Source organism: Musa acuminata, chromosome BXJ1-9 (genome assembly GCF_036884655.1).
Source record: "Musa acuminata AAA Group cultivar baxijiao chromosome BXJ1-9, Cavendish_Baxijiao_AAA, whole genome shotgun sequence".
In the NCBI taxonomy this organism is placed as follows: Eukaryota; Viridiplantae; Streptophyta; class Magnoliopsida; order Zingiberales; family Musaceae; genus Musa; species Musa acuminata.
The window spans coordinates 47,978,975-47,997,243 of NC_088335.1; the positions used below are offsets into that span (position 1 = coordinate 47,978,975).

The following is an 18,269-nucleotide window of genomic DNA, read 5'->3' on the forward strand; positions in this document are numbered from 1 at the left end:
TCTGTGTTCAGTAACAATTAAATGTAATCCGATGTAAATATCGTGAAATACTTAAAGAAAGAAACGATTTTATCTCTCTCACAAAGAAGAAGATGCAATCGAAATTAGTGATGTCACTTGTAGCTCAGTGTATTGGGAGATTGCAGATGGGGGATTACCGTGTGCGTTCGATGTTTCGTACCTGGGCCGGCCCATTTATTTATGGCCCATTTATTTATGGAAGCCCTAATGTCATTGAATGATGAGGCGGGCCCGTAATTTTCCTATCACTGTGGCGCCTTCGTGTCGTCGGCTACGGCTACGGCTTCCTAACCGTAGACGGTGGAGGCGGCGGCAGAGCAAGGTGGAACGTCTCCGCACATTGAGGCGGAGAAGTATCAGATCGATTGGGGCAGCCTCGTGGCGTCCGATCCCACGCACCACTTCCAAACCATCCCATCTTCTCGGTTCGTAACAGTCATCTCTATCTCCCTTTCTTCCTCGTTAACTGTTGATGCTGATGCGTGTATGTGAGAAGATTGTCTTCGTAATTTTAGGTTTTCCGGATTGCAACCATTAAAATTAGTTTATTTGCGAATGGTGTACTCGATTGGTCTCCGAACCGTGCTAAAACCCCGTCCTTCACGACGGTTTATGTATATAGCATGATGATATTGTTTCTGTTGTTACTCGAGCTCGATTCCTTGTCTTCGTTGTGATAACTAGGCAGGAGCTGACGAGGGCGTATCTGGAAAAGGGCACCGAGCTGGGTCAAGCCCTAGCCGATTCTCTTTTCGCCCTTCCGTCAAGCGACGACCCTGATGGTCCCGTCGTTCTGCTGCCCCAGCCCACGACCAAGCTTCCGAGGGAGAAGCACGTAAGGTTTTGGATTGTTGCGTTCATCATTCTTGTTTTTTTTTTTCTTTTAACTTCCTATATTTGCAATTACTTGTTCTATTGCAGCTTCGGTCGATAAGGGTTGTCGTCCAAATTATGCATTATTTTTTTTGGTAATGAATTAGGAGTAAAATGCATTGTTGTTTTCTTGTAAATTTGTGTGACGTGTTCTGTCTGTATGGAGAAAAGAAAAGAAAGATATTTAGGCCTATAACACTTGGAAAACAAGTTGTATTTCAAAACCAGGGAAAACAGCAAGAGTAATGAGCAATGACAAATAATCATTAGGCATAAAAATCGCATGATTTTCTATCTTCCACAGAAGTTGGTCGCCACAGATGCAAGGGGTACTGTAATCACACAGTTGGTGCTCCTCTTTGATTTGCTTGCAATCATTTTGTTATTGTGGGGATTAGGTAATTTAGCTTTCATTCATATCCGAAGTCGCATTCATGATAGTATTTTCTAGTCCTTCCAACAGTAAGTACTGATATCAAATGCTGATTTGTTAACCTGTGTTAGAGCACTTATTGAATGTGAAGTAGTTGATCCAACTTAAGATTATGTTGCTTTTAGCTGTTTGATGAATATCTAGTCCTCTCTGGAACCAAGTGCTATGAGTTTGTTTTCGGGCTGCCTTTTCTCTTGGAAGGTAACTAGAAATGTTTGCTGTTGTGGATTCCTCCACAAAACTGCATGCATATGTTTGATTTCTGGTGCCTATATTTCCTTCTGGCAGGAATTGAGTTCCCTGTTATCTTCCCACTTGCATTTTCATGCGATAAATTACTAGATGTATGTACTTCCAACTTTGACTATCATATTCCTTCACATATTTTTTTATGACACTAATTAAACTTTGCTTTTTTTCAGCTCCCAAAGCCTAAGCCTCCTACAAAGTGGGAATTGTTTGCTAAGATGAAAGGTTAGTCTTACAAGAAGTTTTCCCACTCTGCTAATGGTTCTTTTTTCCATCTTATGAACAAACTGCTTATTATGTATAGTAGGATGCACATGATTCTGACTGATCAATCGTTCTTGCAGGCATAAAGAAGCATAAAAAAGAGAAGCATGCGCTTGATGAACAAACGGGTACTTGAAAGAGACATCATGGCTATGACCATGTAAATGATGATAAAGACATACCAATTATTGAGGCCAAACTAGCAGATGGTAATGGTGTAAGTGAGTATATTTGCTTTACATATTTATTGTCGCATATCTGTTTTCTACTTCATAGACAAATCCACAACAGAAATGAGAGTTTTGGGAAAACACTGCTTCAATTGCATATTCAAATATATATTTTTGTTCATGTACAGAGTTCTCTTTTGTTGTTGATTGGAAACTTTGAGACTTTGAGATGCTAGCAATGTCTAAAAAGCATCCATGGTTTGCTGGCAGTCAGTGTGTCAGATAGTGCATATGTGATATGCTGCCACATTCGGAAAAGTGTACATGTGGTTTGTATTCTTTAAAAAAAATAGGGTTTAATATGATGAATGTAGTAGCAGGCCAAATCCTGTTAATTGTGTCATCGTTGACTTGACTTGACTTAACCAGTCCTTTTTATTAAGTAGGTCAAATCAGGTTTCACGTGTATTAGGTTTGGGAATAAATCTTTGACACAACTAATAAATGGTTCATATTTGGTTTGAGATTATTATCCTACTATGTACTTAACGTGTTCCTTTTTGTGTTTTTAAGCAAGTTATTTAAGTTCATAAAGTTATGTTTTATTTTCAAAATCCTATTATGTTTATCTATTTGACACGAGGCTTTGTTTTTCTATTTTGATAGTTTCAGCCTGTACTATGAATTGTGAATTGTTTCATCCATTAATTTTCCAAATTATTAAGTGCAAATAGTCTCAATTGGATCTTACCAATATAGAACATGTGTTTTGAATTCAACATTTGCATCCACCAAATCCATGCCAACATTATAGCACACAAGGAGGCTGCTCTGGATATGGGTTCTTCTTTTGGGATCCGAGTGATCTAGGAAGAATCAGCTGGTTTATCATCAGAAAAGAGGAAGAACAAATTTTAGTTACTTTTCCCATCAGTTTGACCTACTTTTCTAAATTGTTAGAGTTTCACATACAATGACGAATTTTAAAAAATGGGTAATTTTACTTTTCCCTTCAATTGCTAAATTTGTAGTTTCATGTACAATGCCATCTTACAATTTGGGTAATTTTAATGTGTGCATCACATATGCATGATCTAACTATCAAAAAGTTGCTTTCTATGGAGTTGTGACATGGCTAGCAAGTCACACTTTACTGTTATCAAGAAGTCTAGTATATTTCCTTTTTAGACGTGCATAAATTTGTATGATTATTTCATTTCTGAATTATCAGAACTGCTCTTTCTGCAGAGCCAGGAGAGGATCCCTTCAGCAAAAGGAAGGCTGAAAAGAATAAACGAATTGAAAAGCAAGAGAAGAACCGGCCAGAGAACTTAAAGCAAGCTGCAAAAGTTGGTGCCCTACCAAGGTTGTCTTTGTTTCCGAAACTGCCTTGTGATATTGAATTAAGATGGAATTTAACAACAAAAGGTTCATGGCAATTCATATTTGTCATTTGCTGTATAGATAACCCAGACTTTGCTTCTTGTACAATTTTTTGCAATGCTAGCTCTGGCAGGCATGCAATTCTTTGCAACTGCTAGCAAATGGGCTTACAGTCAACCATTGAATAGTTACTTTTTTGTTAATCAGATTCATAGACATTAGCAAGTCTTGAATGTTCTTATGCTTACTTAGTATAATGTGTTATAGACTAAGTCAAACAACTTATTTTCTTTTTTACTGTCTGCCTTCTTCCCACCAAGTATTCAAAAATTTATGCCCATACAACTTCACATGCAGTCATGTACAACTTGCTGCAACAGCATTGCCGATCACAGGAAGCCAGGCACCGAAGAAAGCCAGTAAAAAGGAGCTCGAGGATGTAGCTGGGATGGCGACAACAGCAACATCAAGTGGTGGGAAATTTGACAAAAAAGTTGCCAGGGGAGAAATCTCTCGACACTGGGAAGTATCGGAAGGTTGGTTCTTGCTTCGTTATTCCTTTTTAGCGTGGTATCATATACAAGACTTATATTGATTGCTTCTTTTCTATAGTTTCTGCTCCTTGTGGAAGGAAAGGGGATGAGCTCACAAGAGAAGCAACAAACAGCAAAAATTCTCGACCATCTGATGTCCAAAAGCTCTCATGACATACTTGATGTCAACTAGGCAAGATTTATTGTTAGAAATCTATTCAGTTTATTTTCTTCTGGAAAGTAATTTCTTCTGTTTCTAATAAAGTTAAGAAGAAAAGCGTTAAATTTTGAGATAATTATGGAACAGGCAGTTACAATGTTCAATGTGAAGGTGGAAAAGCAACAGAAGAACGAAAAGGAACAAGATACATCTTCTACAGCAAGGAAGCTGAAGCCAAAAAAGGAAACCCCTTAAAAAATCTTCAAAAAAGAAACACTAGATGACAGCATTTAGAGGTTTGTAATGATAAAGGCTATTTAATCTTCCATGTTTCAGCAGTGTGCAATATTTTGAGCATTTTCTTGTCCTTGTTTCGTCGTGTGTCATGGATTAACTTATTCTTGAGTCAAAAGTATGCTCTTTTTTGGTAATCAATTTATAATTACATGTAAAATTATTTAATCTTAGTGCAAATGTGTTGAAACTTGCTTATAATTGTTTTTCCTATTAATTTGTTATCACATGGTGAGTCCATGGAGTCACTGCTAAAGTTTGAGACAAGGAGCCATTGAAATCTGTTCAATATAAAAGGGATAGAAGACCCAGCAAAACAGAGAGGGAAAAAGTTATGTTCTGATGCTTGTTTTGTGAGTAGGAAATGTATTGGTCCCAGATAATGGTATAGAGAATCTTGACCTCACCTCAAGTGCTTTGATATATTACAGCAATTTTTCAGCAGTAAGTTTTAGGCAAATCATCTCTCTACAACTTGGGAAACAATCTTTATTCTATGAGAAAAATTGCATCTGTGGTTGCAAACTATATAACCTCATTTTTTTTACTTTAGGTAGGGTAGGACGCTACTGTGCCCAACGCATCAATTGTTTCAAGGCTAATTACAGTTTACCCCCTATAGTTAATTGTCTTTAGCGTTTTGATTCTTACACTTTAAAAATTTACATTAACATCCCTATAATTACGAAAAATGAAACATCTAAATCCATTTACTCTAACGATATCAGTTTTATCGATAAAAATATGAAAATAAAGGGTAAAAAGATAATTTTAACGTTTAGTGACGGATGATAGCATCACTGGCATCGACATCAACACAATTGCCTAGTCGTCGGTGTCGACGATAAGGTTCAATCTCATCGCGACGCCACTCACCTCTATAAGGAGTGCACCATCAACCTCATCGTCGCCCACCCCGTGTCACGTTGCAACGACATAGATGGTGGTGGCTACTACGGCGTTTACGACGAAGATGGTGGCCACCTCACTACTGACCCATCGGGTGGATCCCAACCTCGACCCCTCCTCCTTTGCATATGTGTCGGCATCGACGTAGGTGCTGAGTGATTGCTACATTTGACGACGTGCTTGAAGATAGTAAAGGACATGGCCTTCGACCTCCTTTACCTCCACCAGAGTAACCCATCAATCGTGCACGCAAACATCAAGCCCACCAATGTCTTGCTTGGTCGAGACTTTGAGTCCTGCCTCGTTGACTATGCTCTCATCCTGCCCCTCCTCCTCCCCCGACCTCACCCCATGACCTCGCTGCCTCCTCGTCCACCGCATCCTCCTCCCTCCTCTACTGTGTACCCAAGTCCTTCTTCACCCTCTTCTAGGACCTGGTGGAGGAGCACAACATTGACATCGCCTGATGGGTCCGCTCCATGCGAGAGGAGCGAAACGAATTCGACGAGGACCGTGAGTTATCCGGAAACGAGGCATCCGAGGAGAAGCTAATGGCACTACTGAACATCACAATGGCATGCATAGTAGTTGAGGCAAAGAAGTGACTGCTAATGCGAGAGGTGCTATAGATGATCAAGGAAGCGCAAGCAGAGGTGATGGTCTCGTCCAACAACAACGACCACTTGTCGGGTAGCTGATTGAACACAATACAGAGCTTGCCAAGAGAGCATGGATCAAATGGTGACGAGAGTGACGATCACTCAACATTTGCGACGACGATGATGCAAATGCAAAGGAGGGGTCCAACACTACCGATGCCAACGATGCCACTATCATCTGCTACCGAACATTAAAATTATATTTTTATCATTTATTTTAATATTTTCGTTGATAAAATTAATGTCGTTAGGATAAATGAGCCTCAATATTTCGCTTTTGTAATTATAGGGATATCAATCTAACTTTTTAAAACACTAAAAGGCAACTAAGACAATATGTAGTTAACCTATTATTTCACCTAATTTGGTAAGATGATGGTTGATGCTTCCTCTAAAAATCAAAATGTATAAATCTGTTATATGCTTTCCCAAAAGATGTGAGCCTCATTTGACACACTAAGATCTAAATAATGAGAATAACAACTCAATTTAACAAATTAAGTTCAAGAATTGGAGATTTGCCTATCTTTGTGTTGGAGCAGTGGTATCTTTTACACATGAAGGCATGTCATTCTTTTTCCTACTTAAGAGTACTCACAAAGATGCATCACTATTTTAGGGCAATCACTAAGCACATCATCCAGATTCAGATAAAAAGGAGTACACAAGCAGTTACTTGAATCGAAGTCCTCAACATTTCCAATCATAATCGTCTTTCTTCTTTTTTTGGATCCCTTCATCAGGGTTGCTGCGAAATTATAGTAGGCTTACCAGTGTGAGTTCTTGCGTTTGGATCGATATTCTACGTGCCTTCTCCATTGGCATTAATACCAGATCCTCTCCTACTAACAGTAGTATTTTTCAAGATCTGCAGGAGAAATAGAAGTTGTCAGAGAACATTTTGTCCCCTCAACTGTGAGATTAACTATAATGATTCAGTGTGTTCACACAAAACCAACATAGATCATAGCTACCAAAACCATGAACGTTTACAAACAACATAAGGTGGAGTGGCACATATCAGCTAAGGATCTAATGGAAGAGAACACGGTGTTTCTGCACAGATAAGTCATGTTTCTTCGCAAAGCAATTTAGTATGGCTAGAAAAGTTATTCTCATGTCATACATGATGTAATCTGGATTACGCATGCCAAATCAGGAAGTTGCTCGAATCATAAGGAAATGTGCGTGTTGGATAATCAAATAGTCTGACGAACACCAGTTTTATCAACTTTCTTACTTATAACTGTCTTTTGTTGCCAAACAACATGCAGAAGCGTACATCTTGATTGAACCGAGGTAGATACAAGTACAACAAACAAGTGAAAATCGCAATGCTACGAAGAACATCAACGATTATTTATACATGAAGAATTAGAAAACAAGGAATCATAAATAAAATGGTTACGGTATGACAGGAAAAAGTTGTGGCAATTTCAAGTAGTTTAGTTGGTTCTTAAAGAAACATCATCTTGTGTACTCAAACTAGCTGTGGAACCACAGACCTAAGAGATGTTCGTGCCCCACTAACTTTTTTTTAAAGAGCATGGATAATATCTCATTGCCAATTGGCTAATTCCTTTCTTATACAGACTTCTCGCATTTTTATCCCACAACTCTTATGGTTTATACTTTCTGTTCACTTTTAGTGACTAAATGAGATTGCAATGAGATAACAGGGTATGATCACCCCATATAAGATTTCCTCCTTGAAGTTCAATATCTACTTTTGGTTTTAGCATACAACCATTAGCTTCAAAAACAAGATTTCATGGCAATGACGAACCATAAGCTTAAGAGAAACAAACAACACTAGATTCAGGAAGTCATTTCAACGTAATCGATACATACTAACGAAAATAACAAAGAAGTTACTACACCTAGACGATAGAAAGCATTATAAAGAAGATACATAACCACTACGAACTCCGAGCAATGTATAGCTACATGCATTACGTCTAAAAGATTCCCTCATTATCAGATTGAAATAGATATACAACTCTAGTAAGTCGAAAAGGACCTTTTGGGATGGTGACCTCCGATGAAGTCCCAGGATTTTAATTTCCACTTTCAAAATTATATATTAAAATAGCATCATCTAAATTCCACCCTCTATCCAAAGTCCACAACCAATTCAGTATAAGTTTATAGGGATATGAGAAATCTCACCTCCTAAATCCCACCCTCTGAATCCAAGATCTAATTTCCGATGGCATCATCGGAGTGTCGAATCCCATCAAAAATCAAAATGTGATCCGTGCTCGGAATATTCCATTACAGAATTTGGACCAACACTTTCGAGGATTCCTAGGAATTCATATCCTCATGTTAAATGAGGAATCAAGTGTCGACATGAATACAGACTATGACAGGGAAATATCATGAAGGTCAAGAAGGCATACTTGTCTCAGCATGTTGTTCTCATTCTGCAACGTGGACATCCTCTCCTCCAGTTGTGAGTTCCTGGCCTCCAAATCCTTCACCTTGGCCTCCAAATCATTCAGGTAAGCCTTCTTTCTCTCCCGTGCTTGCTGAGCTGACACTCGATTCCTCAGCAACCTTTCGTGGAAAGGGACGCACCAAAAGCAGACGAACGGCTCACTACGTACACAGATCATTCCCAAAAGTATCCAAATGGGGGGCAGAAGAGGAAAGATGTCCCGAACCTCTTCACCCGCTTGTGCTCCTTGTCGGCGACGCTCCTCCCTCTCCGCCGCTGGCCGGGCTGGCCCTGGTCCGGACCGTCCGCCGAAGCGGCCTCCCGGCCGGAGGTCGATGGGCCGGCCGGCTGGAACCCGAAATCTGGCACTCTCCTGATCTCGTCGTCGCTTTCCATACCTATATCACAGCAAAAAGAAAATCGAAATTTGACCAACACACTCCAACAAAGAGGTCAAAAAAATCCAAAATACATCGAAGCTGGGATTAAAATGCCGATAAAAATCCCCCATTCTCCGTAAAAATGTAATCTTGGAGAAGCAAGGGGGACCAGTTACGCATTGGCCAAATCAAACTCAAAAGGATCGCATTTTGGACGGAGAAATCACAGATTCATCGACGAAAATACTATTCTTAAGCAAAATCACGAGAATTAATCAATTCCTACCGGAAAAAGGCCCGCAGGAAAAGAAAAGAAAGTAAAAGATTTACCTTCTTTGACTTCCATCAGAGGGGCGGAACTCGAGGATCTCTCGCTACCCGAAGGAAGGGAGCTGGTTGCCTGCTCCTGCAGCATCCTCCTCCTCCTCTTTCTCTTCGAAGAGAAGAGATCGACAGAGAAGAATAAGAAGAAGAAGAAGCAGAGCGTTGCCTCAGAGTACTTCTTATCACCTCTGCCGTTTGTCCAAGAGCGGGGAAGAGAACGAGTTTACAAGATCACGTGGGGATTCCGTGATCTAGAGATGGGCTGCTTGGCCGTCCGATCAGAACTCATCGGACGGTCGTAAGCGCGTGAGCGTGGACGACGGTGGAGCCATAAACCGACCGCGGGGATCCAAAGCCGCATTGTAGGCGAGCGTGGAGGCTTTTCTACCGTTCGATTAATGGATAAGTCGAGTGGCCGACGAATCCTAGGCGTTCGATCTGGTCCTTTCCTGGTTGTACATGTTACTGAGAGGTTTGATGTTCTAATTTGTTCGGGTTTTTCATATCCCTCCAAAAATATTGATATTATATAATATTTACATCCTTCATATGTGTCTCTTTCCTTAGTATTTATCCAATGAATTCAGTCAGCCACTATTAAGACAACAGTTCTCATTTTGGATAGAGCAGGAAAACCAGCTGGGAGAAGAGAGCCTTTCCTTGTATGAAGGTTGTGATGTACAAGACAAGAAGGAAAGGATAGTAGTACACAGCTTAGCTAAAGCTTCTCATCTGAAGTGGCATGATTTGCTATAGGGTTTATCTAACATCTTGCAAAACCCCCTGAGATCAACTGTGCATAGTTTGATCAAAGCTTTTTGTACTATTAACTGATTTCTCATGTTGGATGTCATTTTGTCAGAGCAGATGGATGATTAGCTCTGCATGTCTATGGACATTAGAAGTCTTATATTGGTTTTACCATAGACATACAGACTGGTTTTATGTTGTTGGTCTTACCATTTGGGCTCATGACCACCACCAGGCTCTATTTTCTTTATTTGACAGGAGATAAGTTGATTCAAATGACTTCTACTGTATCAGTAGTCTCATGTATTCCTCTTGCAGAAGAAGGCTTAATGTAAGATGTGAAACACCAATTTATATTACTGGAGAAGCAGCATGATAGCTGCACTTCTCCTCCTCAAAAGAAATGATAGAAGCAGAGAAGTATTCTCTAATCACTTGTGTTTTAATAAGAAAATGCTGAAAGTAGGAAAGCTGCAGCACAATCTAAGCAACACACACCAGAAAGCAGGGAAAAGAGTCCTGCTAAATGTGGGAGTAATGGAGGTGGAAATATGAATTATAGGTGCCATGAACTTTTGACCAGATCAAATATAACAGGGGAAACCTTGATAAAGTTGGGTAAAAGCTAAAGAGAATCCAATGTGATTGACACACTCAATCAAGTCCTATGTGGAGACCATCTTCCACTCTAGTATTTTTAGATACAAATGCATACATAACCTTGCCACAACATAGCAGAATATTAGTAGGAAAGTTGACAACATTGTCACTGTCATTGGCTTTTGTTCTGATAGCAACTACTCATCTGGACTTAATGTGTGTAATGCAAAATGAGGGTAGGGATTTATTATTTTCTTTTCTTATCTTTCCTTTCCTTCAATGTATATTTATATCTTAATTCATCATTTGATGCATGCCTTATATTTTCACATGAAAACATCATGGTGTCACAAAATAATTCAATTGGAGAGAGAGATGGACAATTCACTTGGTGCTTTCCTTTGATGTGTGAAAAGGAGTCACCCATGAAAAGCTTCTGTTGATGTTTGATTCTTTTGGAGTGCAACAGCTGTTGAAACCTAAACTTGGAGCTTTTGTAGACATGTCAAAGGCCATGGCATTTCTCAAGACATTCCTTGGACCACTTGCGTTATGTGCTCGAGAACATACCCCACCATTTGGAGGATGACATACATATAATCTTCATTCATAACAAAGCAGAAAGAGACTTCACATTACCTATTGCAAAGATAGGAGGAAGAGGTGCAGGAGAAGGGTGAGGGACACAGGACTTCAAAGCAAATTGAAACTGAGAGAAGGAACACTCAACACAGAACTTAGGGTTCAAGAAGAAGACCAAAGGCAAAACTAGCAATAACTTGAGATCACTACCGTATCTGAAGCTCTCGTTCATCTCTTTCTGTTGTCTCTTCGCTGGTTCATCGTCTCCTTAGACTTCGGTGCCTGCCATGAAAGGACAAAGAGGTTTCCAGATGTTGATACTATCAGATTTCAGGATGGAAGCAAACAAATGATGAGTCCAGCGGTGGATGGGTTACCGGAATCCCTGGGTGCATTGCATCGGAAGCACTCCATCCTGCTTGCGAAGTTGTGCTCGTTGCATCCCGACCTACAGAAATGCTTCAACGATGTTAGCTAAACACGGAGCCCAGAAGGGTTTGGTATCGGATGAAGCTAAAAGAACTGCACATATGTAAAGGTTAGATGAACGTTTGATGAAGAACATGCACAAGGAACAGAAGGGGCATGACTGACACCTGTTGCAGATCCAGTCCCCGGACTTCCACCCGGCGCGCCCACCGCCGCCGCCGCTGCCGCCGAAGCCGTACCCCCGCGACCGTGTCATGTCGCCGTCGAAACCACCGCCGCCGCCGCCGCCGCCGCCGCCGACTGCTGAGTCCTCCTTCGAGGCACAGCACTTGAAGCAGCTCGAGCGGCTGGCGAAGTTATGGGCGCCGCAGGAGCAGTACCAGTCGCCAGGGCGGACGTCGGAGCCGCTGAAGCCAAACGAGGATCCACCGACGCGGCCGCCGCCGAAGCTGGCGTACTCGGAGCGGTCGCTGCTCGGCCTCGAGTCGCTGCATCGCTGGCACGAGTCCCGGCGGCTGAAGTTGAGGTGCTGGCAGGATCTGCAGGTCCAGTCTCCTGGCTTCCTGTTCATCTTGTCAAGTCCTAAAGATTCAAGATACAGCCATCAGAGAGAGAGAGAGAGAGAGAAAGAGAGAGAGAGAGAGAGATACTTCCTGTTCATTTTGTCAAGTCCTAAAGATTCAAGATACAAGAAGACAGATTGAGAGGGAGAGAGAGAGAGAGTGTGTGTGTGTGTGTGTTACTATGTCCTGCATCTTCAATGTATTAACAATCCTATACAAGAAGACAGAGATCAGTCTTAAGAGACTGCAAATACTGCTGGTCCATAGAAGGGAAGAGCCAAGAAGCAAAGGGTTCCTTCTTTGACACCAAAGAAAATTTAAGATAGCTAACAGAAGATTAAGAACTCATTTGTGTTTGAGTGTGTGTGTGTGTGTGTGTGAGAGAGAGAGAGAGAGAGAGAGAGTGTGTGAGATTTATACTGCATGACCATGTACTAACAGTCCTATACAAGAAGACCAACATCAAATGCTTAGAGACTGCAGATAGCTGATTCAGAGGATAACTCTTTCTAGTTCATGGAAGAGAAGAGACAAGAAGCAAAACTTTCTCTTGTTTGACACCACTGAAGCACCAACAATAGAGAGGAGTGGAGATGGAAGGCTTACCCTAAGTTGGGAGGAAGAGGAGAGAAGTGGGATGTCAGATGAGACAGTGAGTGTTGATGTGAGGTTGGGGTGGCCTTTTATACTTGCATGTGGAGCTCAATAATTGAGAATCTAAATTGGGTGTTCTCACTTTTCTCTTTCTGTGGCCACTTCTTGAACACTGCAGTCACATTAAAAAAAAAAGAGAGAGGAAACCCTAAGAAACTAAAAAGAAAAAGAAGAAGAAGATAAAGAGTATGGATAAGGATGCTAAAAGACTGGTAAAATTATGAGGAATTTGAACATGGATTAATTCAGCAACATCTTTTGAGGTGGTGAAATGAATGTGGAACATTTCAGTTCCCTCCACCATGCCACTTCTTTTACATGATTCTCATCAAACATGTCTTTGTTAAAAGACATGACATCTTAAAACTACTGTGGCTTCTATAATGCTTGCAAACTGGCTTTAGTGTGACAATGGATGTTTTGTTTCCATTTCCTGATGCATTTTTTTTGGGTACTCTGATGATGTTTAAGATTAATCTGAACAATGCAGCATCATATTTTCCAGAAAATTACTCAGGCTAAACATTACTAACCTTGATTATTGTTTCTAAATATTCCTAAATGTACCCAAAAAAAAATCTAAATTTCTTTTCTAGTGTAACTCAGGCTAAAAATATTCATATTGAGGCTACAATGAGCTCTGCAGTCTATTATCATTTTCCTTTCCTTCAAACTGACCATCTAACCCTTAGCCAATATACAAGCACTACACTAAATGGCTAATCCACCAAAGAAAATAGAATGATGAAATAAATCCAATCCCAGTGGTCTGTTCTTAGAGCTTTCATCTGCCTGTCATCTCACTCCATAGAAATTTAAATCCTCCAACTGGATGAATTACATCTTATTAATCAAATATAATATCATGTAAGATATCATCACATTCATATGCATGTTTATCAATGTCAGTCTAGCTTAAATGTTGGGAATACAAAGACAGGGAGGGGAAAGAAAGATAAGGAGGATAAAAGACTTGAGTAGTTTTGGCTGGCTGTCTTTTTATTCATACTTGAGAGAGACTGGAGGAATTTTTGAAGAGGGAGAAAGCATCCTTTCCATTTTTTTCATGCACCAGTTATTGAATTGCTCAAGAAAGTAAAAGGGAAAAAAAAACTGGTGAATTTCTATAAAGAAAGCAGTCTTGGAGGATGGTCTTGACCATCTTTTTCCACTTGTTTCATGTCCCTCATCTTCTTCTGCCTCCCTTGATTGTTATGTTGCAAACCAAAGTCTCTTCTTTTCCTGATCCCCCCTGGTGTGGCTTATATGAGTGGCTTTGCTTTTGCTTTTGCTTCCCCCTACTTTCCCATGGTGTCAAGGGAAGAGGAGTTTCAAACCCATAGGATGATATACCCTCCCTTCCCTTGGGAGAAGTTAAAGGGCAGTGGTGAACTGTGAAAAGAAAGCACAGGAAAGTGCTTGTGGGCTGATTCGATTCTCCTAGGGAAATGCTTCCATGCAATGTGACCATGACCACAACCTGCTTTTTCTCTCTTTTGCAGCTTCATCTTCCCACTTTGCCTTTTTGAGGCAGGTGAATACTATAATGTCTTTTGGTGTTCTCCCCTAACTCAGTCTGGTGCACATATCTTTATCTTTGTTACAAGCATTAACACATGAAAAGGTGTAAATGTAGGTGTACTTTGAAATGAGCATGATTTAGCATGCATTCCAGATGAAAAGCAGTGAGAGTCTAACATTCATATGGAAACTGGGCCTCATCTAAACCTGCATAATTCATAGTCAACACATGTCTTGAGATTGTGTAGTATGCCATCAGATCTGACAAGTTTTCTTGAGCAAGCTATGCTATTGGAGCTCAGTAACAGACAAAGAAAAAAAGGTTCTTTCTGAAATGTGGTTTGTTTATCTTAGATGAACCAAATCCACCTTACTGAGTTATAGTCCTAACTAAAGCAATTGAATTACTGAAGCAGGTACCATATTAAGAAAGAATTTTCTATACAAGATTTTACTGCTAACCACATAGGTTTGGGGGTATGTAAAGAGAACTGCTTACATCCTGCAGTTGAAGGTTATGGAAGCATACATAGTGATAATTTCTCTTTCCTTAAACAAAATATTTCAGAATCTCAAGTGTATTGGGTATGTTCTTCAGAACCTAAGATGCAGATACCACCACCAGGTTGATTCTGCCCTACTCAATTCTACTTAGTCCATCACAAGTAGGCGTAATCCCGGTTTCAGAACCGAATCATAGAGGACCGATTCTGGTGCCAGTTTCTACGGTTCAACTTCCAGTTCGAACCATCTATTTTTTTTTTACTTTTAGTTTTTAATTAAAAATAATTTAAAATAGCAACAATCATAAAAAATTTATTTCTAAGTTTTCATCATAATGTCATTTTGAAAAGTGGATGTATTTCAATACAAGTATAATGATATAAAGTTGATAAAATTATAAACTTATCAATCTTTTATATGGCTGTTGGGGGGGTGGGGTGGGGGGGTGGTGTGCAGGGGTGCAAACTGGTCATTTTCCCCTTCAGAACCCAACAGTCTATCAAACAATCAACCCTAATAGCCAGTTGGTCAAAGGGGCTTTGACCCTTTTTTTTTTTTTTGAATTATGGAACCGCCGGTTCCAATTCCCAAAAGACCTATACCGGACCTAAGCCGTAACCACGGCTAATCAGAAGCACTGTAAACAGAGATATGATTTTAAACCTCTAAGCCAAATATGTGGGACCATTAACATAATTTTCAAGACTTTCTTATTCCATAAAACACACAATCAAATGCTTGTATCATAAATGTCTAAGAGAGCATTCTTTGAAAGGCCTACTCTACCATGCCAAAGCTGTTTACTGTGAGCATGTTGACAAGGATGATACTTGTTCTAACATCAATATATATGAATTTATTTTATTCTCTGGTGTTTGTATAATGTTTGACAATAAAATTTTCGCTTGGGTGAATCGCATCTAAAGAATCATCTAGTCATACAGTCTCTTCATGATCAGGGGAATCATCTAGTGAACAAGATTTTCTTCATTGTTGTCTGGTGGCAGTTCAAGCCTCAATCAAGATAAAAGAAAACGGTAACAAAGATCCATTTGTTATGCTCAAAGAAAAATACATTTATTACCATCTTGTTATGAATTAGATAATTTTCTCTGCCTCCGCTATGTTCTCACTGAAAGAAGTATCTTAGACTTTGAAATATACATCAGCATTTGCATTTTTAGCTACTGCAATGTGCTTGGTTCCCCTGATCAAGAAGACACTATATGGCTAGATGATTCTTTAGATGTCATTCACCCAAGAGAAAATCTTATTGTCAAACATTAGACAACATCAGAGAATAAAATAAATTCATATATATTGATGTCAGAACAAGTATCATCCCTGTCAACACAGACGTAATAAAAAAATTCATTCCTAGAGTAGGATTTGCATAAGTTGGTACATGAGATCTGACCTAAAGTTTGATATCAATTGTTAGTTTAGTTGAAAAATGCCGCTTGATCATTGTACTTACATTATATTACTCTCTTTTCATGGCATGTACAAAATGGGAGCTAATTGGCAGTTGGTCTTAACAAAGGATCCTTGGTGTATTCTTGATCATTTTCTGAAGCAATTTGTCATGATTGTGGCATAATAACAAATCACATACAAAGAATTTAACTTCCCTTGGCATTTCTAAAATAAACTCATTGATTGGCTTTGAAAAAGCTAAACAAATGCCACCAAGGACTAATCTTAAATTAATCGATCAAGAAAGAAAAATGAACATTTATCTCAACAACATCTCCAATCATGTAACAGGCGAGGCATCATAAACTATGAATTATCGCAAGACATTACCAATTTTACATAAACATTAATATACACTTCTCTCAATTAAATAAAAAACAATATCAGGATAGCAACCTCTCTTGATATACCTGAAAGGTAAAAGAGATTGTTGCAAAGTCAAGAAAGCCATCCATTTCTTTTATAATGCTGAACTTAAAATCTAGCATTGCATCATAAATGGGTAACAGTATATTAAGCTCAAGACACTCGACATCTTTATGAATTGTGGTGATTTTATCCCATTTTGATTGCAGAATTTTTCATTTATAATAAAAAATGTTAAACAAGCAAATTGGATCAAGAAATAAATAAGTTTCAGAGATAAAAGACATTCTTTAACAAAGATGAATCTAATATTCAGAAATAATTCATATTTCTTTCATTGTTTCTAGCAGTTTATTCCAATAGATTAAAGCATGACAAGCTTAGATCTCTTTTAATTATGAAGAAAAATATGTAGGTTCTTCTCTGATAACTTCATCTATTACTATAATTGAGAGTTGTTAAAAATTGTCTCCTAGAAATGAGATTCAAATGGTTTGATAGTTAACTAGAAAAATATATTTATATAAATAGGGTGAAGAGAATGAACTTGTATCTTAATAGAGTTGATGATTTATGGGTAGACGTCGTCACTATTAAGTATGGAATGGTTTCTCCTTGGAAAGCCAATACCCAGAAGAATATTACTTAGAGCTAGAGTTTATTTCTCGCAGCTATGGCTTAGCTTGGCAGTGGATTTACTCATTGGAAATGTCTCTGCCATTAGTATTACACATGATGGTTGTTTGATGTTCCTATTCATTCAAAGCCTACTTTGGTCAATATGGATATTGAACTAGATGATTATATGTTGTCTAATTTACCTTTGAATGGTCAATGGATTCAGGAAAAACTTGCTCACTTGTTTGGTTCTGTCTCTTCAGATATAGTTCACAAAGTGTACATATCTCACACTCCTTATGATGAACAAGTGATTTAAAAATCAGATCTTAAGGGGCAACCATCAACTCAGTTTGTATTCTTTTTAGTGTTTGGATGAGGTGAGCACGGATTGCATTAGATTAATAAAAGTAAAATTGTTTTCTTTGTGAAATGTATATACATTTATGCATCTACATATTTATACATGAAGAAAAAAACTCATCCGATGTCTTCTCATCTCACTACTTAATTACGAGACCGTACCGAGACATTTGGAAGATTAAGTATTGATTGATATTTATAGATATGAAAGGCATTGAAGTGAGGTGGCCGAGAACAACAAGTCATAACATTCCAGCAGAATAAGGTGTCCCGTTATACTTAAATCACACGACTTGTGTAGTTTCCTCTACAGCCATTAAGGAAATCATATGAATTGTTAGAACCATAGGTGAGATGGTGATTTTTTGCATAATCTAAAGACTACAAAAAATGAACAATTAATAGAGATTAAGTGTAGGATCATATGGCTTTAAGGTTCTATTACATCAGATAGAGATCAAAGAATTAAGAACCAGAAAAACCAAAGTAGAATAATTTTATTTATCCAAAGAAACCAATTGCCTGAATGGAGGAAAAAGGAAAAGAGATCAAGGTACTTGAAAAATGGGAGTGGGCGGTACCTTCTCTGGTCCGATCTGTTCCTTGGCCTCCTCCCCTGTTGCTCTTGCCTGACACCGAGAGAGAGAGAGAGAGAGAGGGCGCCCTAATCCGTCGATAGCACCAGGGCAGATGAATTTATAGCAAACGAGGAGCGTGTGTCGATCACATCAAAGGCTCATGTAGATGGACC

At 39.1% G+C, this 18,269-nt stretch overlaps 2 protein-coding genes and 1 pseudogene across 4 annotated transcripts; 1 reads left to right on the forward strand and 2 right to left on the reverse strand.

Moving 5' to 3' along the window:
• The first annotated feature begins 146 nt into the window (after positions 1–146).
• On the forward strand, positions 147–4,829 carry LOC103999446 (ribosome biogenesis regulatory protein homolog; annotated as a pseudogene).
• A 1,590-nt stretch (positions 4,830–6,419) lies between these two features.
• Positions 6,420–9,297, reverse strand: LOC135594427 (transcription factor HY5-like). Of its 2 annotated transcripts, XR_010480092.1 has the most exons (5): positions 9,099–9,297; positions 8,615–8,786; positions 8,351–8,507; positions 8,118–8,255; positions 6,420–6,816 (listed from the first exon to the last, which is right to left on the reverse strand). XR_010480092.1 is itself a non-coding variant. In XM_065084812.1 (4 exons), the coding sequence occupies exons 1-4, from the start codon at positions 9,181–9,183 to the stop codon at positions 6,751–6,753; spliced, it is 480 nt and encodes a 159-aa protein (XP_064940884.1). In that variant the 5' UTR covers positions 9,184–9,278; the 3' UTR covers positions 6,420–6,750. The 2 variants fall into 2 exon arrangements, 1 of the variants encoding a protein (XP_064940884.1); XM_065084812.1 differs by lacking the exon at positions 8,118–8,255 and having other exon boundaries at positions 9,099–9,278.
• Positions 9,298–11,033: 1,736 nt separating this feature from the next.
• Positions 11,034–18,220, reverse strand: LOC103999293 (uncharacterized). Of its 2 annotated transcripts, none has more exons than XM_009421012.3 (4): positions 18,100–18,220; positions 11,621–12,035; positions 11,402–11,472; positions 11,034–11,306 (listed from the first exon to the last, which is right to left on the reverse strand). In XM_009421012.3, the coding sequence occupies exons 2-4, from the start codon at positions 12,022–12,024 to the stop codon at positions 11,293–11,295; spliced, it is 489 nt and encodes a 162-aa protein (XP_009419287.2). In that variant the 5' UTR covers positions 12,025–12,035; positions 18,100–18,220; the 3' UTR covers positions 11,034–11,292. The 2 variants fall into 2 exon arrangements, with proteins under 2 accessions (XP_009419287.2, XP_009419286.2); XM_009421011.3 differs by lacking the exon at positions 18,100–18,220 and adding an exon at positions 12,623–12,772.
• Between the last annotated feature and the right edge of the window lie 49 nt (positions 18,221–18,269).